A 21,215-nucleotide genomic window follows, 5' to 3' on the forward strand; every position below is an offset into this window, starting at 1 on the left:
CAGTGGAACACATACATGTATAAAATGGACTACAGGGACACGGTTGGTATTTAGCGTGCAGTTATCCTGTCATGAACAGCCCCCCCCACCCCCAGACCATCTGCAGGTTGCTGTTTTGATCATCCCCCCCGCGTCCCTCATGCAGACTGCGGGGCCATATAACTCCAGCTTCCCTGAGACAAGAAAACGTGTGCTTTTACAGCTTGTAGAGTTGTTAGGCTTTTTTCCATCAGCAGTTTTAGCTGCTCTTTAACCGATCGGACTTCTCATGTCGTCTGTCGCAGCCTGACAAAAACAGCACTGATTTCTTTTGGCTACAGCCTGAGAGCGCTCACATAGGTTCAATTTCACTTGTTCACAAACTATATTGATGTCAAAGTTTTGTGGACGAGGGCATCGGTTTGTAAGTGGGCAGGAACCTCCAGCAGCCAGGGAGCTTTGTGGAAAGGCTGGAAAATGAGTTTGGAGAAGCAGAAGTATTAGCACCTGATGAAATAATCATTTAGTCATTTGCACTGAACCTACATGTCGTATTTTGGCGTCAAACTGTCCTCCAGCTCAAGTCCTTATTAGAATCAAGACGAAGCTAAGACGTCCTGTTTCCAGATAAAGCTCTGACTCTTAGCATAGCAAAAGAAAGAAAGAGCCCCCCCTCCATGACCAGATGTCTTTCTTGTGTCTCTAAGTACTTTCACTTAATTCAGACAGAAAACTGGCACACAAGGCTAAAACTACAGTTTGGGTAATGAATATTAATATCCACTTCGCTGCTGTCAGGGGAAGGAATAAGCTGAATTTAAGGGCTGTATACATTATCTGGTGGATCCAGTACTAAGGCCTATGCTTTTTTCACACTGTTTGGTGTTGATATCTGTACGAAGACATATTTGTGGTTTTCACAACCAAAAAAGAATCTCTGGAGTTTAACATCTCCTCTCTCAGGCTTCTCTCAGGAAAGTCTCTGAGTGATTAAATAAATATGTAATAGATTTCAGGTAAACACAGCAAGGAACTACAGACTGTGTAAAAGGGGACCAGGGCTCAGGTCAGAGGACTCAAGCCAGTTTTGTAGATCACTTAAACCTGCATCCCGTCTACTGACCATCAGGGAGCGACTCCACTGCCTGTGGAAAGGAGTCAGATTGCATTGAAGTCTATGGGAAATTGTCCCTCCTCCTCCTCAGTAAACGTTTTCCTGATGAGTTTATGGTCTCAGTCTGAAATACAACATGATGTTCATTTTTTAAATGAGCAGGAAGGAGGGACCAAAGGCGTTCTGAATCAAGGCTTTGAACCTTTCTCTGAGACCTGATTTAGAATCAAGACCACATGGAGCTCTGCCTTTAGAATGTTTGGACTTCTACAAACCTTTACTTTAAAAAAAATGTCCTTTTTTTGGCAGATTCTTCACTAAATAAAGTAAAAATATAACAAATGAAGCCCCTGTTTCTGAACTCACGTTCATTTTGATTTTCTCTTCTCACATTTTCGTCGTCAGTCAGGCTTAATGGCTGTTTTCCTATATTCACTTGTGCATGTATGTTTAATGCAGCACTTAAATACATAAACGCTAAGACGTAAGTCTGTACAAGCTCACAAGTGCCCACGCTGACACACACAATCGCACACACGCACATTGTTGTGGGTTTCCAAAATGCCAGCCATTATACTCTTATGTGCCATGTTCAGCAGTGAAGGAAATGTATTTCTGGCAGCGGTACAAACTCAAAGCTGTGGTTGAACTTTTTACCCTAATTACTTTCCTACTAATGTCTGCAGCTCACCAGAATGACTGAGGCTCCCTTCAGGCCCCCAGCAGGCTCAGATATGGCCCGTGTTTGTCGTGTAAAACGCAGAGTTTGAACTGAGAATGAGACGCCTGGGAAGGTAGCAGGAAAACAATGCCTTAGGACCGCTTTAGTTTCCAGTTGTCATGTCATCATAGCTCCAGTTGCGATTTTTTTTTTTTTTTTTTTAAATACACGATTAAAGCGATAAGAAAACGTGGGCGCTTTATGCCACGTTAGTTGGTTGAACTGATAATAAGTTGTGTGCATTTCTAGTTGTCCTTTCATTTTATCAAAAAGCTATTCCAGAATAAAATTCCCAGGACAACTTGTTGAAAGCTGGGTACTGGAAATGTTGATCTAAAATTTATGGTTTCAGTATTTAAAGGCCTGCATCAGTCGAGCCTCAGTGGAAATACCATTCCTCGGAGGTTCAATGGTCTCCAGTTGGAGCATGAGTTTTCTTCGCTTCCCAAACTGAGGTTGTATTTGTTTAGCGTTCCCACAGCGTGTAATTGTCGTTCATATTTGGAGACCTTATAAAACTTTGCACCAGGCGGAAACGCGGTGACGTCCCTTCCTTGTAAATGAATTATTTCCCTGCTTTTTAATTCTAATCTATGCTCTCTTACTGCCACATAAAATTTTGTGGTTTAGATCTGCTGGTTCAGTTCAGGTTTGTAAAAGGATGTGAGCCGAGTCCCTCGGCTGGAGGGAAAATGCTCGTGGACAATCAGATATTTAGAGCTGAGTTTTCATCATTACTGCTCCAAAGAATGAGCAGAACTCCCGATCAGATAAAGACAGAAACAGATCAGCTCTGGAGCAACCTTTCTGTGGAAAAGGAGGAAACTTTCAGAGTGTTTTTAGTTACTGTCCCTGATTACAGAGAACAGAGTCTGATTCACAGTCTCATAGTCGTAATTTTAACTAGTTAAGTTTGAATTTGAATTGAAATTAAGAGATCAAAAAATAAATAAGATCGAGTATGTGACCTGTAAGGTATTGCTGAATTCACATTTCAGTTTGTAACCAAAAGAAGGTATTGATTTTTTTTTTGATTTTTTTTTTTATATATATCCTTCTTCGTTTTCTGTGCTCGGTATCTGGCTATCCGTTCCATTTTCTCCTTAACTTCTGGAGAAGCTTCTTGTCCTATCACAGGAGGTAAATGAGCCAAGCCTCTTTTCCTCCATCTTCTTCATTTTGTATCCTTTCAGACCCAAGGGCCAGTTTGAGTAATAGTAATTGACACATTGATCTAATAGGCCCATCATAATAGGCCTGTTACTGAGCTGGGGAATGGTGCTCGGCGTCACCTTAACATGTGCAAGGACTGACATCCCGCCATAATCCATAATGATAATTGTGATTTAGCCTTGCTTTCAACCTTCGCCCCAACGTCCCCGGCATCAGGAAATCTTATTACATCTGACCCCACGATGCCTCCATTAGAACCGGGTCATTTGTTAAAATACTGCAAAAGCAAAACAATTGAACCCTGTGCCATTTTGATTCTATAATAATGGGTTATCATTGTCCCTTTGAATCAATTTCCAGAGGCCCATTTTTCGGGATAGAGCCCTGAATTGGATTGATCGGACTCTGATAATGCTGAAATCGATGATGCAGCCGCCTGAAAGTAAATTATCGTTGGGTGAAATTTTTGTATTAATCTTAATGCCTGTACTCTTGATTTGTGACAGTCACCATGCCGACGCTGACAGAGACGTTAACCATCGGCACGGAAACATGAATCAGGGAACGTTCAAAAGTTGTTTTGTATTTTTTTCCTGTGGCATCTCCTCTATCTCCCTCCATAAACATTTGCTGGAACTGGAGGGAGGAACACGCTTGTGCTAACATCTAAGCAATCTGACACACAGTCCATGGACAGTGTTCCAGTGCCAGGCCTGGGCACAGAGATCTGAGGGCTGCGCTTGGCGCCATTTCTGTCCAGACTCAGCCTTGGGAAACACAAAACAGCACAACACAAGTGTGTATTTGCACCGACAAATGTCAGTATGTGTGCGTGTTTACGCGTGTAGGCATGTGACGATGCATATTGTCCCAGCGAGTTTAGCTCATGTATCAGTCATCAAAATGGTTGCTGGATATTGTTGCAGCAGTTACTTCATCTTGCATCTCTGGGTGTGTGTTCCTGCCTTTGTCCGCGATAAGAGAAATGAATTGTGTGTCAGAGTGTCGCCTCTGATGTTAACCAACGTGTGTGTGTGTTGGGAGTGCCAGATGGCAGCTTTCTTGCTGGCCGACTGTCTGCATGCTTTACTTTTCCATTTGACTGTGTAGAAGCCATTATTGTGGGCGGAGCCTGAAGCCTCTGTTTGTCTGAAGATGATGGCTTCTTAGAATGCTTTCTGAGTAAAATTCTCACATCTCTCACATCTTTGAGTCTCCTCCATACTTTCTGTTGTCTGTCAGTCCCACAGTAGCCCCGCCCCCTAACCCCTCCCCTCCTTCCTGGTCAGTTTCCCTCTAAATGGAGCATCATTTAAAAAAATGTTGTAATCTACAGTCCACTCTGTCTGACTGACACCTACCACACTGCTCTGTTTCCCTCTGATATATGTTGAGAAAAGGGTCATTTTCTCTGCCATTTGCCTCTTTAGTACTTGCACAGTGTACGTGCATGTGTGAGAGCTCTTAATGGGAGAAGCAGATGTTTTTCCACCATAAAGAAGAAAAGAAGAAGCAGCAGCAGTGATCAGGAAGCAGGCCTTGACACAGCAGAGTCGGTCAGTGGAACAGGGTGTGCTGCAGGAATATTCAACATGGCTGAGGTCATCTGTGTCTTGTAGTGGATGAAAGTCCTCCCATTATGAGCTCGTCATTTGAATAATGTCCAGATTTCCCTCTGGGACTTGGCAATAGCTGTCCGCTGTTTAAACTTGTTATTTCCTAATGGTGTCTTGCTCTGGCCCTAGCCAGCAGGAAGGGGGTTTCCTCATTGATCAACTTGTCAAATCAGCCTTACCCCTTTCCTAACCCGGCCATCATAATCTTTAGATAATCAATGCTAGCGTGCAACACGTGCCCCCCTTTTTAATCGAAAACTCTGAATTTAGAATTACCAGTTAATAAAATAAAACATTGTCTGACCTTCGTGGTGAGTTTATAGTCCCGTCCGAGCCTCCTGTTTGTCAATGCTGAGACTGATGAGGCACTGAACTGTGCTCCGTACACACAAGCAGACTAAATAGTCTGTTGAAAGCACTTAGTCCTATGGCTCAAGAAACAAAACTAACACCACATTTCACCCTGGTATCCTCAGCCAGTGCGGCACCACAGCCCTCGCCAATGGTGACAGGCAGTAGGAGGCCGGTGGAGGCTCCCCCTCGCAGACAGAGGGAAGGGGGCACAGGGTACGGGTGGTGGTGGAGTCTTGCTTGATTAAGATTTATACTCAGATTTTCCTTGGCCATCAGCTGCTGCCTGCTCTCGGATAAGCTCCCTCATGAAGCCGTCTTCTTTGCTGTGTTGAGAGAAAGGCTTCTAGTAAATGTGTTGCATGACAAAGCTTTTCCCCTCCTGCCCTTCATTTCACTCCCTTTCAGTACGTGGACCCCCAGGAGGGGGTGGGCCGGTGAGACATGGTGGAAACAAACACTGTGAGAATTCTTCAGGGAGCTGCTGAGAGGAAACAGCAAAATGTGGCTGGATCTGCAGTTTACTGGCAAGCGCTTTGATTATGAATGTTCATTTCCAAGGGTTTCTCTGACCGATAGCCCGACCAAACACTTCTTAATCGGCCATTAAGTCGTCAGCTGCACAGATTAAAATGTGCTCTTTAAGTCAATGGGTGTCTGTAACCCATTAGAAGATAGAATGATCCAGAGTGTCTAAAGGAATGAAGCTCTCCCTGCAGATCACTACAAAAGGTGATAAACCTTTCAGCTTCATTGTTGGAGAGGAAGTCAAACAGAGATGGACTGACATTAAACATCAAGATGAAATAAACGGCCCAGTCTGAACTCCTCAGGTTTTAGTTAAAACTGTCTAAACATTAAATCAGTTTTGTAGTGATGGGAGTTGTGGTACAAACTCTCATCAATGAAAATGTCCTGGTTTCTGTTTGAGGTCAATGACTTGAAGGTGTTCCTCTGTGTTTTCAGGACGAGCCCTCCTTTCTGCTGTGCTGACCTGTACTCTCTACGCACCGGAGAAATGGTCAAATCCATCCAGTTCAAGACTCCCATCTATGATCTGCACTGCAACAAACAGTACGAAGGAACAACTGCAGCTCAATAAGTCAGACTTCATCATGAGTTTTATTCTCCACTGTACTGTACACTTTTGTTTCTCCCCCGCTCCAGTATCCTTGTTGTGAGCCTGCAGGAGAAGATCGCAGCGTTCGACAGCTGCACCTTCACCAAGAAGTTCTTCGTTACAAGTAAGGACTTCAGACCCAAACCTAAATTAAATATGTTAGTTGAACGTTTGGTCACACACTTTTTTTTGAACATTTAAAATTACTCCTCCTCTTCTGGCCAACTCTTGCACTTTGACTTTTAGAAGAAAGGGAAGAAAAGTCACACGTGAAATGTTAATATTTTATTGCCAGTGGAAACATCTATCTCTGCCATAAGCAGCCGTACAAACAAACAGTGCCTGTTGCGTAAGTTAACACTAACATTCCCAAACATGCTGTAGAGCAGCTTTTATCAGAATATGATGTGAGGCTCAACACAGGAAAACTGTTTACAGCACCGCGCCCGCATCCTCCCGGCTCTACCTGCCACGTCTGCCGAAGGATCTTGCAAAAGAAAGGCCAGACTGTATTACAAGACCATTGCTGTCCACTTAAGTCATTGACTGGAGTAAACTGACCTTACTGCCTGGCTTTAATGTGTCTCCTCTTTGTCTGCCTGCCTTCCATATCAGTGTCTGGGCCACAGGAAACCAAACATGCTCAATAGTTATTAATCGTTTCTCAACGCAGGGGCCTCTTCTTCATAACGTTGTTTGGTCTGTTTGGGGCCCTAAAAGTGGTAAACAAAGGGCTCTGTGATGTGCAGAGCGCTGCGGCGGACGAGCCGCCCTGCTTTCGTACGTCCACCTCTCTCCAGGGATGCCGCAATGGTGGACATGTCGTTGTTTTTATGACCACTTAAGGCTCGTTCTATGTTTATGTTCTTACATCGCACACAAGTGATGTGTGACTCAGGCGGTGTCCGTGATTCTGTACCTGTTGTTTTTTTTGTTTTTTTTACCTCAGTGAAAAACGTCTGTGGCGGTTGGAATATTAATAAAATTTTTTTTAATCATGTCTCCGAGCTCATCCACGCCACTAATCTGATGTTTTGAACAAACAAAACATCAACCCTTTGTTCTGATTTTACACAAATAAAGGTTGCACGCGTTTACTCTCTCACATCATTTTACTGTCAAAGTAAGTCAATCTTTCAGGAACAGGAAAGAAGTCACAGTCAAACATTATTTTGGCTCCTATTGCAATTTCAGTTGGTCTTTGTGTTTCTTTGTTGTCACTGAAAAAGAATAAAAATGACGATCTTGTGTTGTGACCAAACAGAACTGTTCCTTTTAGTCTGGAGAATCTGATCTGTAGGCCGGGACGTCTGTCCCACCACAACACTTAAAGCTCGTTTTACCCCCTTGTGATTTGGATATTGTGATAGTGATTTTGATTAAAGGTGCAGCTTGTGTCTGTTCTTCTTGTGTTCACGGCAGCATTTTCAATAGATTTGGATTTGTTTTTGACGGTAAATGTCTTCCTCTCCACATGCAGCTGCTGAACGATAAATGAATATATACACCTATAAATTTCTGGTGTCAGTTTCGTGCATTAATGCTGGAACAGAAAGGTTTTTAAATCAGTGCAGTGGAAGAGACTCAGGTCTCTTGCAGACAGTGTGTCATCGATGATTCATTAGCATGAGCGGCCAAATAAACACCAAAATGCAGAGAACAACTCGTGCTGCGCATTTTTTTTCGTGCAGATCTTCTCTGTTTTGTTGTCATCACTCAAATGTGTTTATTCATTTCTTATTTACTGCAGATTTTCCTTTGATAGTGTGAGCTCATCTCGCTTTTGTTTGGTCTGTTGCGTGTCGGCTGATGGGTTTGTTGGTCGATAAATTATGAGAAATAAAAAAAAAGGAGTGTCATTATTTTGGTATTTTCAGTCTTTCAGTCAGTGTTTCTGGGCTGAAGAAACCCTTAAATGTGGAATAGTAACAGAATAAATGTGAGGATCAGCTGCTGCTCTGCTCACTGTGGTCTTTCAGGGCTCTTTCTCTCCCTTTGATTCCCCCATCGCGTCTGTTTCCTCTCCCCCTTCAGCTCCCTGCTCTCCACCCAGGATGTCAAACACATGTTATCTCACCGCCCGGGCTCCGCTTGGCCTTGGAGAGGCACAAAAGGCTTCTCTGGCGCTACCAACAACCCTTGTGGCTTACCTCAATACCCCCCTCCACCCACCCCCATCCAATCCCCTCCCCTCCTGCCAACCCAGAACACACTGCATTTACTGTCTGCCTCCACCTCATCTGCTCCCAGAGCACTAAATTATTGTCAGTGCCCCCCCACCACACACACACACACACACACACACGTCCGTGCATTATCTCAGTGTGTTTATGTGCGTGTGTGTTCACAGCTTAGTTTTTTGTGCTTGTCACAGATCTTGTTTTTCATGTTGTTGTTTACCTCCACATCTGTTTGAGTGGGAAGAGAAAAACACTTTTTCTTCTCCTGCATTTGTCTGAGTGAATTCAGCGTTCACTGCTTGTATTTCTGCTGAGCGCACACTGGTTGTGTTTTCCTGTGTGTGTGTGTGTGTGTGTGTGTGTGTGCGTGTGTGTCCTAAAGGGATTACTGTGTTGGTCAATCAGCAGAGGAGCCATCCTCAATTTATTGGGTACCACAGTCTCCATTAGGTCATCCTGTCGCCCTCATTAGACTCCCACTTATCTTCCCAAACAAGACTCCCCACAAACACATTAATGGTTTAAGATAGTTAGACACTAACTGCAGACGGGAGGCCCCTTTTTTTTTTTTTTTTTGCTGCTTTTGATGACTCTATTTATTTAAATTTGAATGTTTTTTTGCCTCTCACAAGCCTCTCTCTCTGTTTATGAGGAAAATGTTCTAATCTGGCACAAAAGTAAACTTTGATTTACAGAAGAACTGGGGGGGATTTCAGGGGTCAAAGGTCAAGACATGCCTATAATCTGAAATCTACCTGAATCTGAAATCAACTGATGTCAACTTTACTGTCACATCATAATATTCTTCAGAAATACTCAGTCATTTTTTTTTTAAAGCTGTAACTTTGGAAAAGGAGGCTTATGATTGTTTTTGTTGGTTACTGATCGAAAAAAGTAAATTTTCTTCATTTACTAAATTGTTTATGAACGTTTATGTGTGTGATGATGTTGATCTGTGCCCTTCGTTAGTGTGTTTGTCTTTGTGTCCTCTCAGGCTGCTATCCCTGCCCAGGCCCCAGCCTCAACCCAATAGCTCTGGGGAGCCGCTGGCTAGCTTATGCAGAGAACAAGGTAGTCCACACACACACACACACACACACACACACATCCATATCAGAAAATACTGACATATTTACAACCTAAAAAAATGAAGAAGCATTTTTATCTATTTCCTGCCTCTTTAATCTCTCTGGATAAACAACTCATTCCAAGGAGAGTCCACTAGAGATGATAACATTTTGAAAATCAACAGATGCAGGAGTTTTCTGTTCTCTTCTGTTTAATGGGATTGTTCAGTATTTACCCAAAAAAGCAGAATGCTGTATTGCGCACTTTGCAATACATTTAATGCATAACAGTGTTTTGGTGCTGGTCCACTCAAGTAATTGACAGATGGGGCCACTGTGTGTGTGACTGTCCAAGGATTTCCAGAAATGACAAAATGGAGTTTTGTAAAGAGAAAGTAATGTTGACACAGGAGCGTTCAGGAGAAGAGATATTGTATTTGGAATTGAATCAGTTGGAGAGAAAAATCATTTGAAAGAAAAACCAATTTTCTTCATAAAGAGGCCGTCTGAAGTCTGGGTTTATTTCTTTCTGTAGTCTTTAACTGTACGTTGTGTGTCTGTCTGTGTGTGCTTCTCTGTGTTTCTGCAGTTGATAAGATGTCACCAGTCTCGTGGAGGAGCCTGTGGTGACAATGCACAGTCGTACACAGCTACAGTGATCAATGCTGCCAAAGTAAGTGAACACACATTCACACATTTTACAGTTCTTACACTGTATTGTTGTTCTTTTTTGTTTTCTTGTATGTACACTGCAGAGTTGCGAGTAGGAGCTGAATTCTGGACATCTTGGTTTAGGGTCAGAGTTTGTAATGCTTGCTGGACAGGACAAACAAAAACAGAGAGCAAAAGACAGAATGAAAAGCACAAATAACCAAAAGTCAAAAACTGATTCTGAATTTAGCTGCTTATCAAGTTTCTTTGAATCCCATCTTATAGCTCGTTGTCATTTGAAGTGAATGAATCATTTAGTCATTCTACGGTTCACGTGTTTTTATCAAGAGACGTGTTCAGATGTAGAGTCTGATGCAAAAGACCCTGCTGCTCAGTATAACCTGCAGCAGATGCACACGCTCCATAATCTGTCATCAAAACCTCCTGATCTTTACTGGGTATCGGTGCAAACACAGGAAGGTCGTGCGGTCTGTCCGAAGCCATCGCTCAGATACAAACAGCACGTATTACAGTATGTCAGACTCTGCCTGCACCATCTGTGAATGTGCTGACATTGGATCCACCTGGCTCGCCTCAGTAACTGGTGCTGAGATTATGAGACACTTCATCAACCTGCCTATCTGTTTTTTTTTTTTTTTTTCTTACCTCTGTAATCTGGTCTTGTTTCACTCTTCGCCATGGGGGGGGGGGGGGGGGGGGGGGGGGCTCTAAGATGGCTCCCTAACAGCACACAGCCCCCTTTGATACCAGACGACGTTCACTCCACGTCTGATTTAGCTGGTCGACAACACAAGCTAACTAGTTAGCTCCTCATATGGTCCTGGTCCGTCTCTCCGTCCTGTCCCAGAGGACAGGCTAATTGATTTACAAAGAGCAAGTGTGTCCCCCTCCCTACTTAATGAGTGCTATTGGCTAGTGTGAGAGAAGTCCCGTTAGCAGGCTAATGATGGCGTGCATCAAAAAGTCCTCTGTGCCGCTAACAGATTAGCTGCGTGGTCAGGGGGAGACAATGGCGGGGGGTATTGATATGCAGACAGGCAGTCTGCTCGCCCGCCCTCTCCTCATTTAGGACCATATATCTCAATATGGATGACAAGGTATCTCCTTCTGGCTTGTGGCGCGACACGCTGGCTCTTAGTGCTGACATCCAGAGACATGGAAACAAAAAGAGGGGAGGAGAGAGGGGGGCAGCATTAAACTGTAATGGCTTTTGTTTATAAGAAGGAGGATAAAAGAGAGAGTCCAGCAGCTCTGAGCTCCCCGATCTGGATCCGGACCGGTTCGGTCCTGCTGCTCATCACTTCTGGGTGTGCGAATGAGAAAAACCTTTCATGTGATTAAGGGTGTAATTTGTTTAGATGGCGACATCAGGTCCTAACTGTGTGTGTGTGTTTGTGTTGGTGTGCTCAGACATGATCTACCTCCAGTCTACCCCCGCCCCCCCCCCCTACATGGGCAAATCAATAGCCCCTGTTTGGACTACCACTAAGAACTCCACAACTGCAGTGATTAGAAAACACATTAGTGTTGATCAATTAGGAGCCAAACGCCTCACTTAATAATTGATGGCTCTTTTACACACACACACACACACAAACGAAGGCGTGCACACGCACACACAGGCAGAAGACACTGTTAGTGTGCTGGGGCCAAGTGGCGAAGAGAGACAGTGGGCGATCCTCTGACCCAACAAACGTGAGGCGCCACGCGCTATTGACAGGGCCGCCTAGTCTGAATGCCTGATTAGGCTCTCCGGGGCCCCTTTTGCGCTTTACACACACAAAGACACAAAGACACACAGTCACACGCAATGGACTCCATTAGCCAAAGACAGTGTAGTAGGTGAGATAGACTCCACTTAAGCAGCACTATCCATTTCCCTCAATCGAGCCACAGAGGTGTGTTTGAGCCAGACACCCTGGCTGGGCCTTAAATGGACACAGAGGAGACACACACACACACACACACACACACACAGGGGTGTCTCATGTGGCTACAGTACTATAAGTCATCAGTACTACAACCTATCAGCAGGCATCAAGTGAACATGATGCGCACACACACACACAGACACACTGTTGTACCTGGCAGATCTCCGGCTCTCGTCCTACCAAACACATGTGCAGAATAAACGAGCATATTAAAACAAAAACTGATTTCTTATTCTTTTCTTTCTATTTCTCCTCCAGACATTGAAGACAGGCCTGACAATGGTGGGTAAAGTTGTCACCCAGTTGGCGGGGACACTACCGGCAAGCACTCCGGACGAAGAGGGCACGCCTCACAGCACGAGCCGCCGCAGCCCCCACAACCCCGGTGTGGTCACCATCATTGACACCCACAATGTTGGCGAAGGACAGGTTCGTTGTTTTGTCTTTTAAATTTAAAATATTGTAGAGTACTAAGAATGAAGTATTTCTACTCTCCAAGGTTACATCGTATTTGATAACAATTAAGAGCCAGATTTGTGGTCTGCCCTGCGCCAGATTGTGTTTGGCTTATATCATCTATATTGTACCATATGTGTCCTCGTGACAAATAAGGCTTGAAACTGCTGTAAAGGGGCTGCAGTTCAAAGCAGTGATGCAATATTTGGGCTGAACTGTGTGGAGATATTACATGTTGAATATTGCCTCAGCCCGTTGAGCCCACATCTCTGCTTTTTCTTTCTAAATCTTTCATTTGAGAGAAAAATGACAACTGCTGGAAAGTTTCAATCCTCTGATGAATTAAGGTTTTCCCCAACATAAAGCAGCCCAAATCAAGTGTTGATGGTATGGGTCTGTTATAAGTTGTATAGAGAATAGGTCATTGTTTGGTCGACCATATTTACAGGCCGGATTTAAATGACTAGCCTCAAGTTGGTGGAGAGGAGATGGTGAACTTGGAAGATGTCGATATGTGGCGTTATTACAAACTGTGAAGTCAACAGTACAGTTTTCCCATAAATTGACCAGTTTCAGGACGCACTAGTTCTGATCCAGTTCAGGAGGATCCTTCAGAGGTTCCTTTGTATCCAACCAACAACGTCTCTTAGAACTGTAGTCCCCCGGAGAACCTCTGCAGTGAGATTCCAAAGAAGGCTGCTGAAGAGTCTGGTCCGACGGATGTGGGTTTCAACTGAAACATCCGTTCTTTGGTTCAGCAGTCCGTTCAGGGTTTCATGGCCCAGTATCACAGTTTTAGTATATTCGCCACCATCAGTCGAGACTTTTAAGGAACTCCGAGATGAGCTTCTGAAACAAACCACGAACAAATGAATAAATATATATTTGAGTTGGTAGAAGGTCAATAATTCATATTTTATATTTTAGTTTATGTTTTCAGTTTTTCATCTCAGTTCAAAGTTAAACACTGTGTATAAGACCAAGCCCTTGAGTTTCACTGCGACTCTTGAATGGTCGGGGAAGATGGATTAGGTTCTTGAAAACTTGACACCCCCTCCCTCCTCCTCCTCCTCCTCCCCTCGGAGTAGAACTGGTCTGAGCTCACTCCCTTTTTGGATTCCGCTCAGTGGTTAACCAGAAACTCTTACCAGGTGAGTGCCCTTTTTGAGCCGGGTCTTACCTGAGTTCCCACGGTGTCACAACTCCCCACCTGTGAGCCCTCATCCATTTTAACGTCCCCACAGCATTAGAGACCGAGAACACACACAAACGCTAAAAATTGAATTGGCAGCAATTTGTTCTTGGCGTTTTCCCTCTCTGGTCTTGTCGTGTGTGACCCAGGTAAACATAACTTCAGCCTCTGCGGCTTGGTGGGAAACAGGAAACTCTCCAAAGTGTTTTATTTTTTTCCTTGCTTCTGTGGCTTGGACACACTCAGACTCATTCACCTCGCTCTGCACAAGGTGTGACTTAGATTTGCTGCGTATTTGAACAGCCAAGCGTTAAGCCACAGTGCCGGCTCTTATAGCAGCAGAGACGCTCTGTAAACAGTCAGCTGTGGGTCTGCATGGACAGGAACCTCACAGGAACGCTGAGAGTCTCCACATAACATCTGTCCAAGTTTCTACACACACACAGCTGAAGATGCAGCCAGTCACCGCCTTTAACAGAGCAATATTTCTCTGCAGTAGAGAATCGAGTCTCTGACCTGGTCTCGTGTCTTCACAGCTGTCTCTAGAGTTTTTACTCCAAAACCCATCCACTGAGCAGCAGGTCAGAGGTCAGAGAAGAGAGGTCTCTCAGATAACTGCTCTGTCAGACTGTGACGAGAAGAAAAATCTCAGTGAACACGCAACAACAGGGTCCATTTCCTGTCACCGAGACCAGCTAACACAGCCTCATCAGCACCAGACTGAGTGAAAACCTGGTCTAATGGATCTGTTGGGAAGGGTCAGAGAATGGATCCATGAGCTGCACTTTTGGCCTTCATGGCCTTGGAGGCAGCATGAGGAGCTACTTCAGTGTGTGTGTTGGGATCATCCAGGAGAAGAGCAGGATGTGTGGAATTCTCTGGATAGTCTGCTGCCACCGTGATGCACGGACAGGGCTGGATGGATAGATGGACTGTGGGCTTTAATCCCAGTCAGTCCTGCTCTGAAAGACACGGTCTACATAAGTCTTGTTGTCAACCATGTTCATCTCCTCACAGCAGCAGTTCATCATCCCCAACTCCCTACAAAATAATGCTCTGTGTCCAGCAGATCTCCTTTGGGATGTGGCTGAACAGGAATCATGTCCCACTGTAGACGTTCCTAATAGAGTGCTCTCTGAGCGTATATGTGGACACAGTAAATATGGGTCTCCGTGTGCGGCTCCAGCTCTGGTCAGAGTCTGAACTGTGCCAGTTGCCTTCAACAGGATCTCCTTTAATGTTTACAGAAATGCTAAAAACTTTTATCCTGTAATTCTCGACTGCCACTCTAAACCACGATTAATCATACTGCAGTAGCTGTCGCGTTTTTTAATGAGGCATGTTAGGATAAATAGTACAGTTTGTCAGTGATGTAGTCACCGCACAAACACACACACGCACACACACACACACACTTACACAGCGACTGTAGCCGCCCTGCAGCCAGAGAGTTGTCTTCTAAGCAGGACCGAAGCTTTCAGGAGCAGGCCTGCACTCTGTCACCGGCCGACACGCTGTAACCGAACACTGGCCATAAACACTGACTGGGCCAGGAGGGCGGGGGGGGTAGGAGAGTGAAACAGGATCGGGTGTGGGGGGGTGGGATGGGAATTTATTTATTTATTTATTTTCTTTGCTTTTTGTGTGTGAGTAAAAATGGGACTGAGCTAGAATATGAGAGGCCAGTTCCTGTTTCTCTGTGGTAGTTTGGGATAGTCCCGAATCTTCCAGGATTTAAAATTCCCTATTTGGAACAGCAGCTTAACACGCACACACACGCACACACAGGCACACACACACACACACACACACACACACTCTCTGTACTGTGTAACTGGCTCAGTTCTCAGGAGGACACTCTTGTTTCAAAGGGCTCCAGCAGGATTCCCTCACAGAACAACATTGTCTGTCTGCAGTGTAATAAAAGTGGTCTGCTTCATGTCACCAGACTTTCCTTTTTTCTCTTCTCTCATTTTTTTGCCTTTTTACTTTCTTGTGTTCAGAGATGAAGCTCTTCAGTTTCTCCTTTGGATCAGTTAACCCAGTTAACGCTCAGCTCCGCTGGGTCCAAATTTAAGCCCATGTTCTCGCTGTCATAGAGCGCCGGGTTTATTTCTGATCTGTTTGTGTGACTGAAGGGGGTTTTCTTTGTGAGGTCGGTCCCAGACTTTGGTCAGAGATTTAGGAACGGGGCCAGGGCTCAGCGTCAGTTGACGACGCCTTCTGCCTGTTTACGGGAAAACCTGCTGTCACGGGGTTTTGTCAAAGCCACATGTGAAAAGCCACATGATTGCCAAAGTAAATCTGTCCATATTTTCGTCTCGGCCTGTTTGACCGTCCCGTGTCCTCGCCGGAGGACGGACGCTCATTAGAGAGAGATTATTTTTTATTTCTGTCTTCCTCTCCTGCCTGTCAGGTAATGTGTGAGTTGTGTCCTTTCCACCAGAGGGCAACGACACCTTCAGGACAGGTTCACCTCCAGGTTTAACTGGGACTGTGGTGATGATATCAGACTGCACCAAAAACCTGAAGAGAAATAGTTTAGACAGAGAGGGAAAGTCCCATTCTGGGTTTAATGTTCACATTGTTAGAAAATGATTTGGACTTTCTGTGTGTGTGTGTGTGTGTGTGTTTGTGTGCGTGCATATACACTGCAGGTCTTGGTGAGTGAGGACTCGGATGGAGAGGGAGTGGTGGCTCACTTCCCAGCTCACGACAAACCCATATCCTGCATGCAATTCAACCCCAGTGGTAAGACGCTCTCACACACACCCAGTCACTCACACACACTCACGCACATTCACACAGACACTCTCTTGTACACACACTTTTTCTTGCGGAAGGAGCTAAAATTCTCTGCAATTTTGGAGATGATATTAGATTTCCTTTTGGTTAAACGAGGCACAGAAACACTACAGTCAAAAAAAAAAATTAAAATAAAAAAAATCACTTTACCAACAAATGACCAGGAGGGGGCGACACCACTGGTTGTAAAAGAAGTCTGATTGTGTTGAAGTTCATGGGAAAATGTCCACACAGGAAAACATTTTCCTTCAATGCTGCATGATGGTAATTTTTTAAACGATGCTCCACACGGAGCAGAAAGCAGGGGATGGGTTGGGGGCGGGGCACTGAACTGTTAAAGTGACTGACTTTTCTGGTGAACAGTCAGTCACAGTCAGGCTGAGCAGGTTTATGTTGCTCAGTCCATGTTACATGTTCAATGTTGGTCATGTGCACGTCCATGTGCACGGACCAAAGACTGTTGTGATCTTTGTCTTCATGTCTGAGCAGGACGTTTTGTTCAGAAACTCTGGACCCAAAGTCACCAACTGGTTGTTGTCAGGCAGAAAGAAATGTGAAATATTTAGTCCTTCCATGAAGCTGATGTGCTCAGTGAGTGGTTTACTCTCCTCTCCACCTCCTGAGCATCGCTGACCTCCACCCTAAAGAGACAGGGACACTGGACGCTTTGTAAAAAGCACTGGGCTGCCTTGTCAGACTGTGTTGTATGTGTCAGCTGCTGTGCAGGAGTGTGTTCATGTGCTTGTGGAGTTAATAAAGGAGCTGTTGAGCGACTGCTCTCACCTCACGACCTCCGAGCCCAAAGAATCTGTCACTTACCCAGACCAGGGACTCAACATATCAGCTCCGTCTGAGCGGGAACAGCATCATATTGAAGATAAATATGCCGACAAATCTGCTTAAAGGTCCAAAGAGGCACTGAAAATGTTTTAAAATCGAACCGTCGCAGCCTTGTTCTGTGTCGGTTTCTGATAAATTCATCAGAGATTTTCCAAAGTTTCTGCCCTTTCAGATTGAAATTCCCTGTTAGTTTTTCCATTCAACCAAAGCTCAGGAAGGAAAGCAGTTTCCTGCCGAACTACAGTACATCAAAGCTCTGATAATAATGCTCTGTTTTCTGTTTGTTGTCATCTCAACAACCAAAACTGTCAATCACTGTGTCAGGGGATGGCAGAGGTGACATCCAGGTTTGTGGCCTCTCAGTACGTCCGGTGGTGAGTTTCAGTCAGAGCGAACTGATTCCCCAGTGACACTTAGCAGTCAGCTGCACAACTCTAAATCTTTCTGACTCATTTACTCAGAGCCAAATCTGAAGGACTAATAAATGTTTCAATTACAACCAAAAACTGCACCACAAGTGGAGCCAAACGCCCCCCCCCTTCTCTTTCCTCAGTGCAGTCGGGCCGTGTAATGAGATTAGGATGAATCTTAATGCAGCCGTAGAAACAGCTCTTTTCCACTGTCGTGAGTGCAGCACTCCTTTCATCATTGTTTATTCTTTCATCCATTTTCATGCCTGAGCCGTCTGTTGTGGACCGTCCCATGATTAGAGGCCTGATCGAAGCCCAAAGCCTGAGTGACGGCTTCACTGGTCTGGCACTCAGCGAGCTCCTTCCAAAGGGTTGGGGGAAGTGACTTTGACTGAACTACCTTCCTGGCCCTCCCTCTTCAGTGGTCAAGCTCAACATGGCAGCAACAAGAATGATAGATAGATTTACCAGGAAACAATGATATGACTCAAACAGCCCACAAGCTTTGGCTGGGAAGAGTTATGTAAGAAACCCCAGTGGCTTGTGTGTGTTGGAGGCTCAACAAAGAGGGCGGACCGGTGGCCGCCAGCTCTTGGTGTGGCGGCTGGCGCTTCGCAGCGCTTCGGTGGATCTGTGGATCTATTCCTAGTGGCGTAATTAGAGGGGCGCAGATGAAGTGCAGTGGCAGAGCGCACTCTCTTTAACAGCTGCGATGTGTGTGTGCTTGTTTTCTTTCTCGTCTCGTCCTCCTCACTCGTCCTTAACGATGCTTGACTTGATTAATAGGTACGCTGCCAAGGTCAAAATACACTCCTGTTTTCATGGCAGATGTATTGTCCAACAGCTTGCGTGTTTCTTTTTGACCCCGAGTGGCACTAGATGGGGTGATTGATCCAGCAACCGAGTGAAGCGGCAGCCTCAGTCCTGCTCAGTCCGGTTGCAGGTCTACAGGTACCGGGTGAAAGGAAAAACAACACGGCCTCCATGTGTTCGTTACGTGGCGCTTATTTTACATATAATTCTATGAAAGAAAACAGCACCATGAAAAAGGTTTGTTTCCCTGCGTTGATTTAAAAGTCAGGAAAAGAAGCATTTTAACGTTCATCATATTTAGTAACATGATCAAAAGGAGAGCAGAAACATTTCCTATATTTTTCAAATCCAGTTTTTCTTTATATCACGTCAACAGTTGAAGTTTTATTAAGTGACTGAAACATCTGAATTCACAGATTAAAGTAGGAAATGGACCAAAATGTGAGCTGAAACAGTTATTCAGTGAAATTTTGAAGTTTAATAGACAGGAAATTAGCTGGCAATGAAGGAAAAAAGACCAGATACTTGGTTGGAGTTTGGATGTTAATTTGGACAAAACTAATGACATTAATGAATAAATGAAATTGAAATCATGATGATCATTAGTTGCAGGCCTAAAACCTGATCAGGACATCCAGTTGTTGTTAAGGTCACAGAATAAGCTGTAAGAGCGTTTGGACTGTTTCCCCCTGGGTCCTGCCTTCCAGGCTACAGACAGGTTTCCACGCCTGCTAATGGATGGAGGACTTTCTGGGCACCAAGTGCATTCTGGGAGGAAATTGTTCCGACCTTAATCAGGGCTGAAAAAGCACCCCTGCCTCTTGTTCAAGACCTTTAGTTAAAACAAAATCATTTTTGATTTACTGCAGATATGACAGCACTCTTTTGCAGTTTTGATGGAAAGTGTCTCATAGTTTGTTGCACCGATTTATTTTCTTTGACCGCAGACCAAAAATCTCTGTTGAGCCTTTATTTTAACCGACAGCATTCAGCTCAGACTTGCGCCATGTTGAAAGAACTTAGTCCAAACTGGTCCTTTGACTTTTGAATAAATATGACACAGATGTTTACTCATAGATGAGAAATTGCTGTTTGTAACCACAGCTTTCAAATAAATCTAATGTAGCCAACATTAAAAGAGTTCCTCTTCAATGTAAAGTAAATTTTTCAGAGAAAAGAGAACTTTATGAAATATAGATAAAGGTTATCAGAGATGACCCCTCCCACCATGACTGTGTGAACCCCCCCTGTCTGGCAGGAAGTTGTGTTCCATCAGGACCAGAGCTTCTCGCCACAGGAACGTTTTAAAAAAAAAAAAGTTCACGTCTGCAGTTGGTCTTGTCAGCAAAGCTGGTGCCCCCCTGTCTGCCAGAAATATCCCCCGGCCCTCACCTACCAACCTTCTGCACATATTTATATCTTTCACTTATTGTACATATTTAATTTATTTAAATTGTTTTGTAGTAAATTAAGTAGACACTTTAAAGACGTCATCATTTTGTCTTAATTTTTTGTTGACATATTTTTTCTTCCTTTTGAGCCAAAAAACACCAAATTATCTTGTCTGTAAAAAAAACAAAAACAAAAAACCCTACAGGTTCTTATTCAGTAATGATTAAAAGTGTTTAGGTTTAGGTACTCGTTTCCACAACTGTTCCATAACTAGTGTTGATGTATTGGAACGTATTTCCAGTTACGTACACCCAGCCGTGTAATCGCCGGCTGGATTATGTTTGCAGGCCTTGTCCTCATTATGTTAATAGGAACTCTAATCCAGTCCTGCAGACCGTATCTCCCTGCCTGCGCTCGGACCGTGAATCTGTCACATCATTTCTGTTTCAGGTACATCGCCACCATCTCTTTCATTACCTCGTTTGGTCTCACTAAACCCATTAGGCCGCCACAGATTCATGACTTCACGTGCAGCCGTCCAAACGCTCTGAACGTGGACATTTGGAATACCTCATCAAAGCCAGGAGAGATGGCAGATGAATCAAGACCGAGTCTCCCCTCCACACGAACTGTCCCATAAACCATATCCCTGCTTTAGCAACGGGCCGGTCTAATGAATAGCCTGGCCCGCTGAGCCTGACCAGGAGGCAGCTGTGCCATGAGGGCAGCTCTCCGTGGTGTAATAACTCTGTCTCTCCGTCTCACTGATGTGTGAAAGAAACCGAGCCGTCGCAGAAAAACCCAGCACACCCACACGTCCAACACGAGGGGAAATTCCTGCACATAAGTGGCTTCTCGCTGCCGCACATTTACAGCCACGCGTTTTTGAGTTGTGTCTTCACACCAAGATGGTAATTAGCACTCGCAGTCAGCTCTGATGTGATTTACAACAGCTACGCCTCAGTGTTTAAACTGGGGCAACATGTGTCGCTCCTCCGGCTCCAGCTTTTTCATGTAGCTGTAATCAGATTGATGATTTTAAATCATCATGTCTCGGCTGTTAAAGAAGCTCGGCCTGGTAGCTGAGTTGTGTTCCCTCACAGGCCACAGCAGACGTCCCCACGTCTTTCATGGTCTCAGAGATGATGGCGTCCATCCGCTGACGGTGAGAAACACGTAAGCAAAGGAGAGGAAGAAAATTAAGCCAATCTCCTCAGTGTCGGCTGTCAAACATGAACTTTGGAGGAGATTCAACATGGATGGTTGACTCAAAATACCTTCCTGTGTTAATACAAAAACGCAGAGCTTTTCCGTTGAGGCATCATTGAGGGCTAAATTTGAGGTGGGTGTGGCCGACCTGCTGGGAGTAAAACAACATATTTC

The 21,215-nt window shown here is 44.6% G+C and overlaps 1 protein-coding gene across 1 annotated transcript in view; it reads left to right on the forward strand.

Annotated features, from left to right (window-relative positions):
• Nucleotides 1-21,215, forward strand: part of bcas3 (BCAS3 microtubule associated cell migration factor) — a 226,006-nt gene that overhangs the window by 22,797 nt on the left and 181,994 nt on the right. The window contains exons 8-13 of the mRNA XM_029518420.1: nt 5,921-6,028; nt 6,122-6,198; nt 9,249-9,325; nt 9,911-9,994; nt 12,183-12,353; nt 16,230-16,323. Of these exons, the coding sequence (XP_029374280.1) occupies nt 5,921-6,028; nt 6,122-6,198; nt 9,249-9,325; nt 9,911-9,994; nt 12,183-12,353; nt 16,230-16,323 (611 nt within the window). The remainder of the gene's footprint in view (nt 1-5,920; nt 6,029-6,121; nt 6,199-9,248; nt 9,326-9,910; nt 9,995-12,182; nt 12,354-16,229; nt 16,324-21,215) is intronic.

This window comes from Echeneis naucrates, chromosome 13 (assembly GCF_900963305.1).
Source record: "Echeneis naucrates chromosome 13, fEcheNa1.1, whole genome shotgun sequence".
In the NCBI taxonomy this organism is placed as follows: domain Eukaryota; kingdom Metazoa; phylum Chordata; class Actinopteri; order Carangiformes; family Echeneidae; genus Echeneis; species Echeneis naucrates.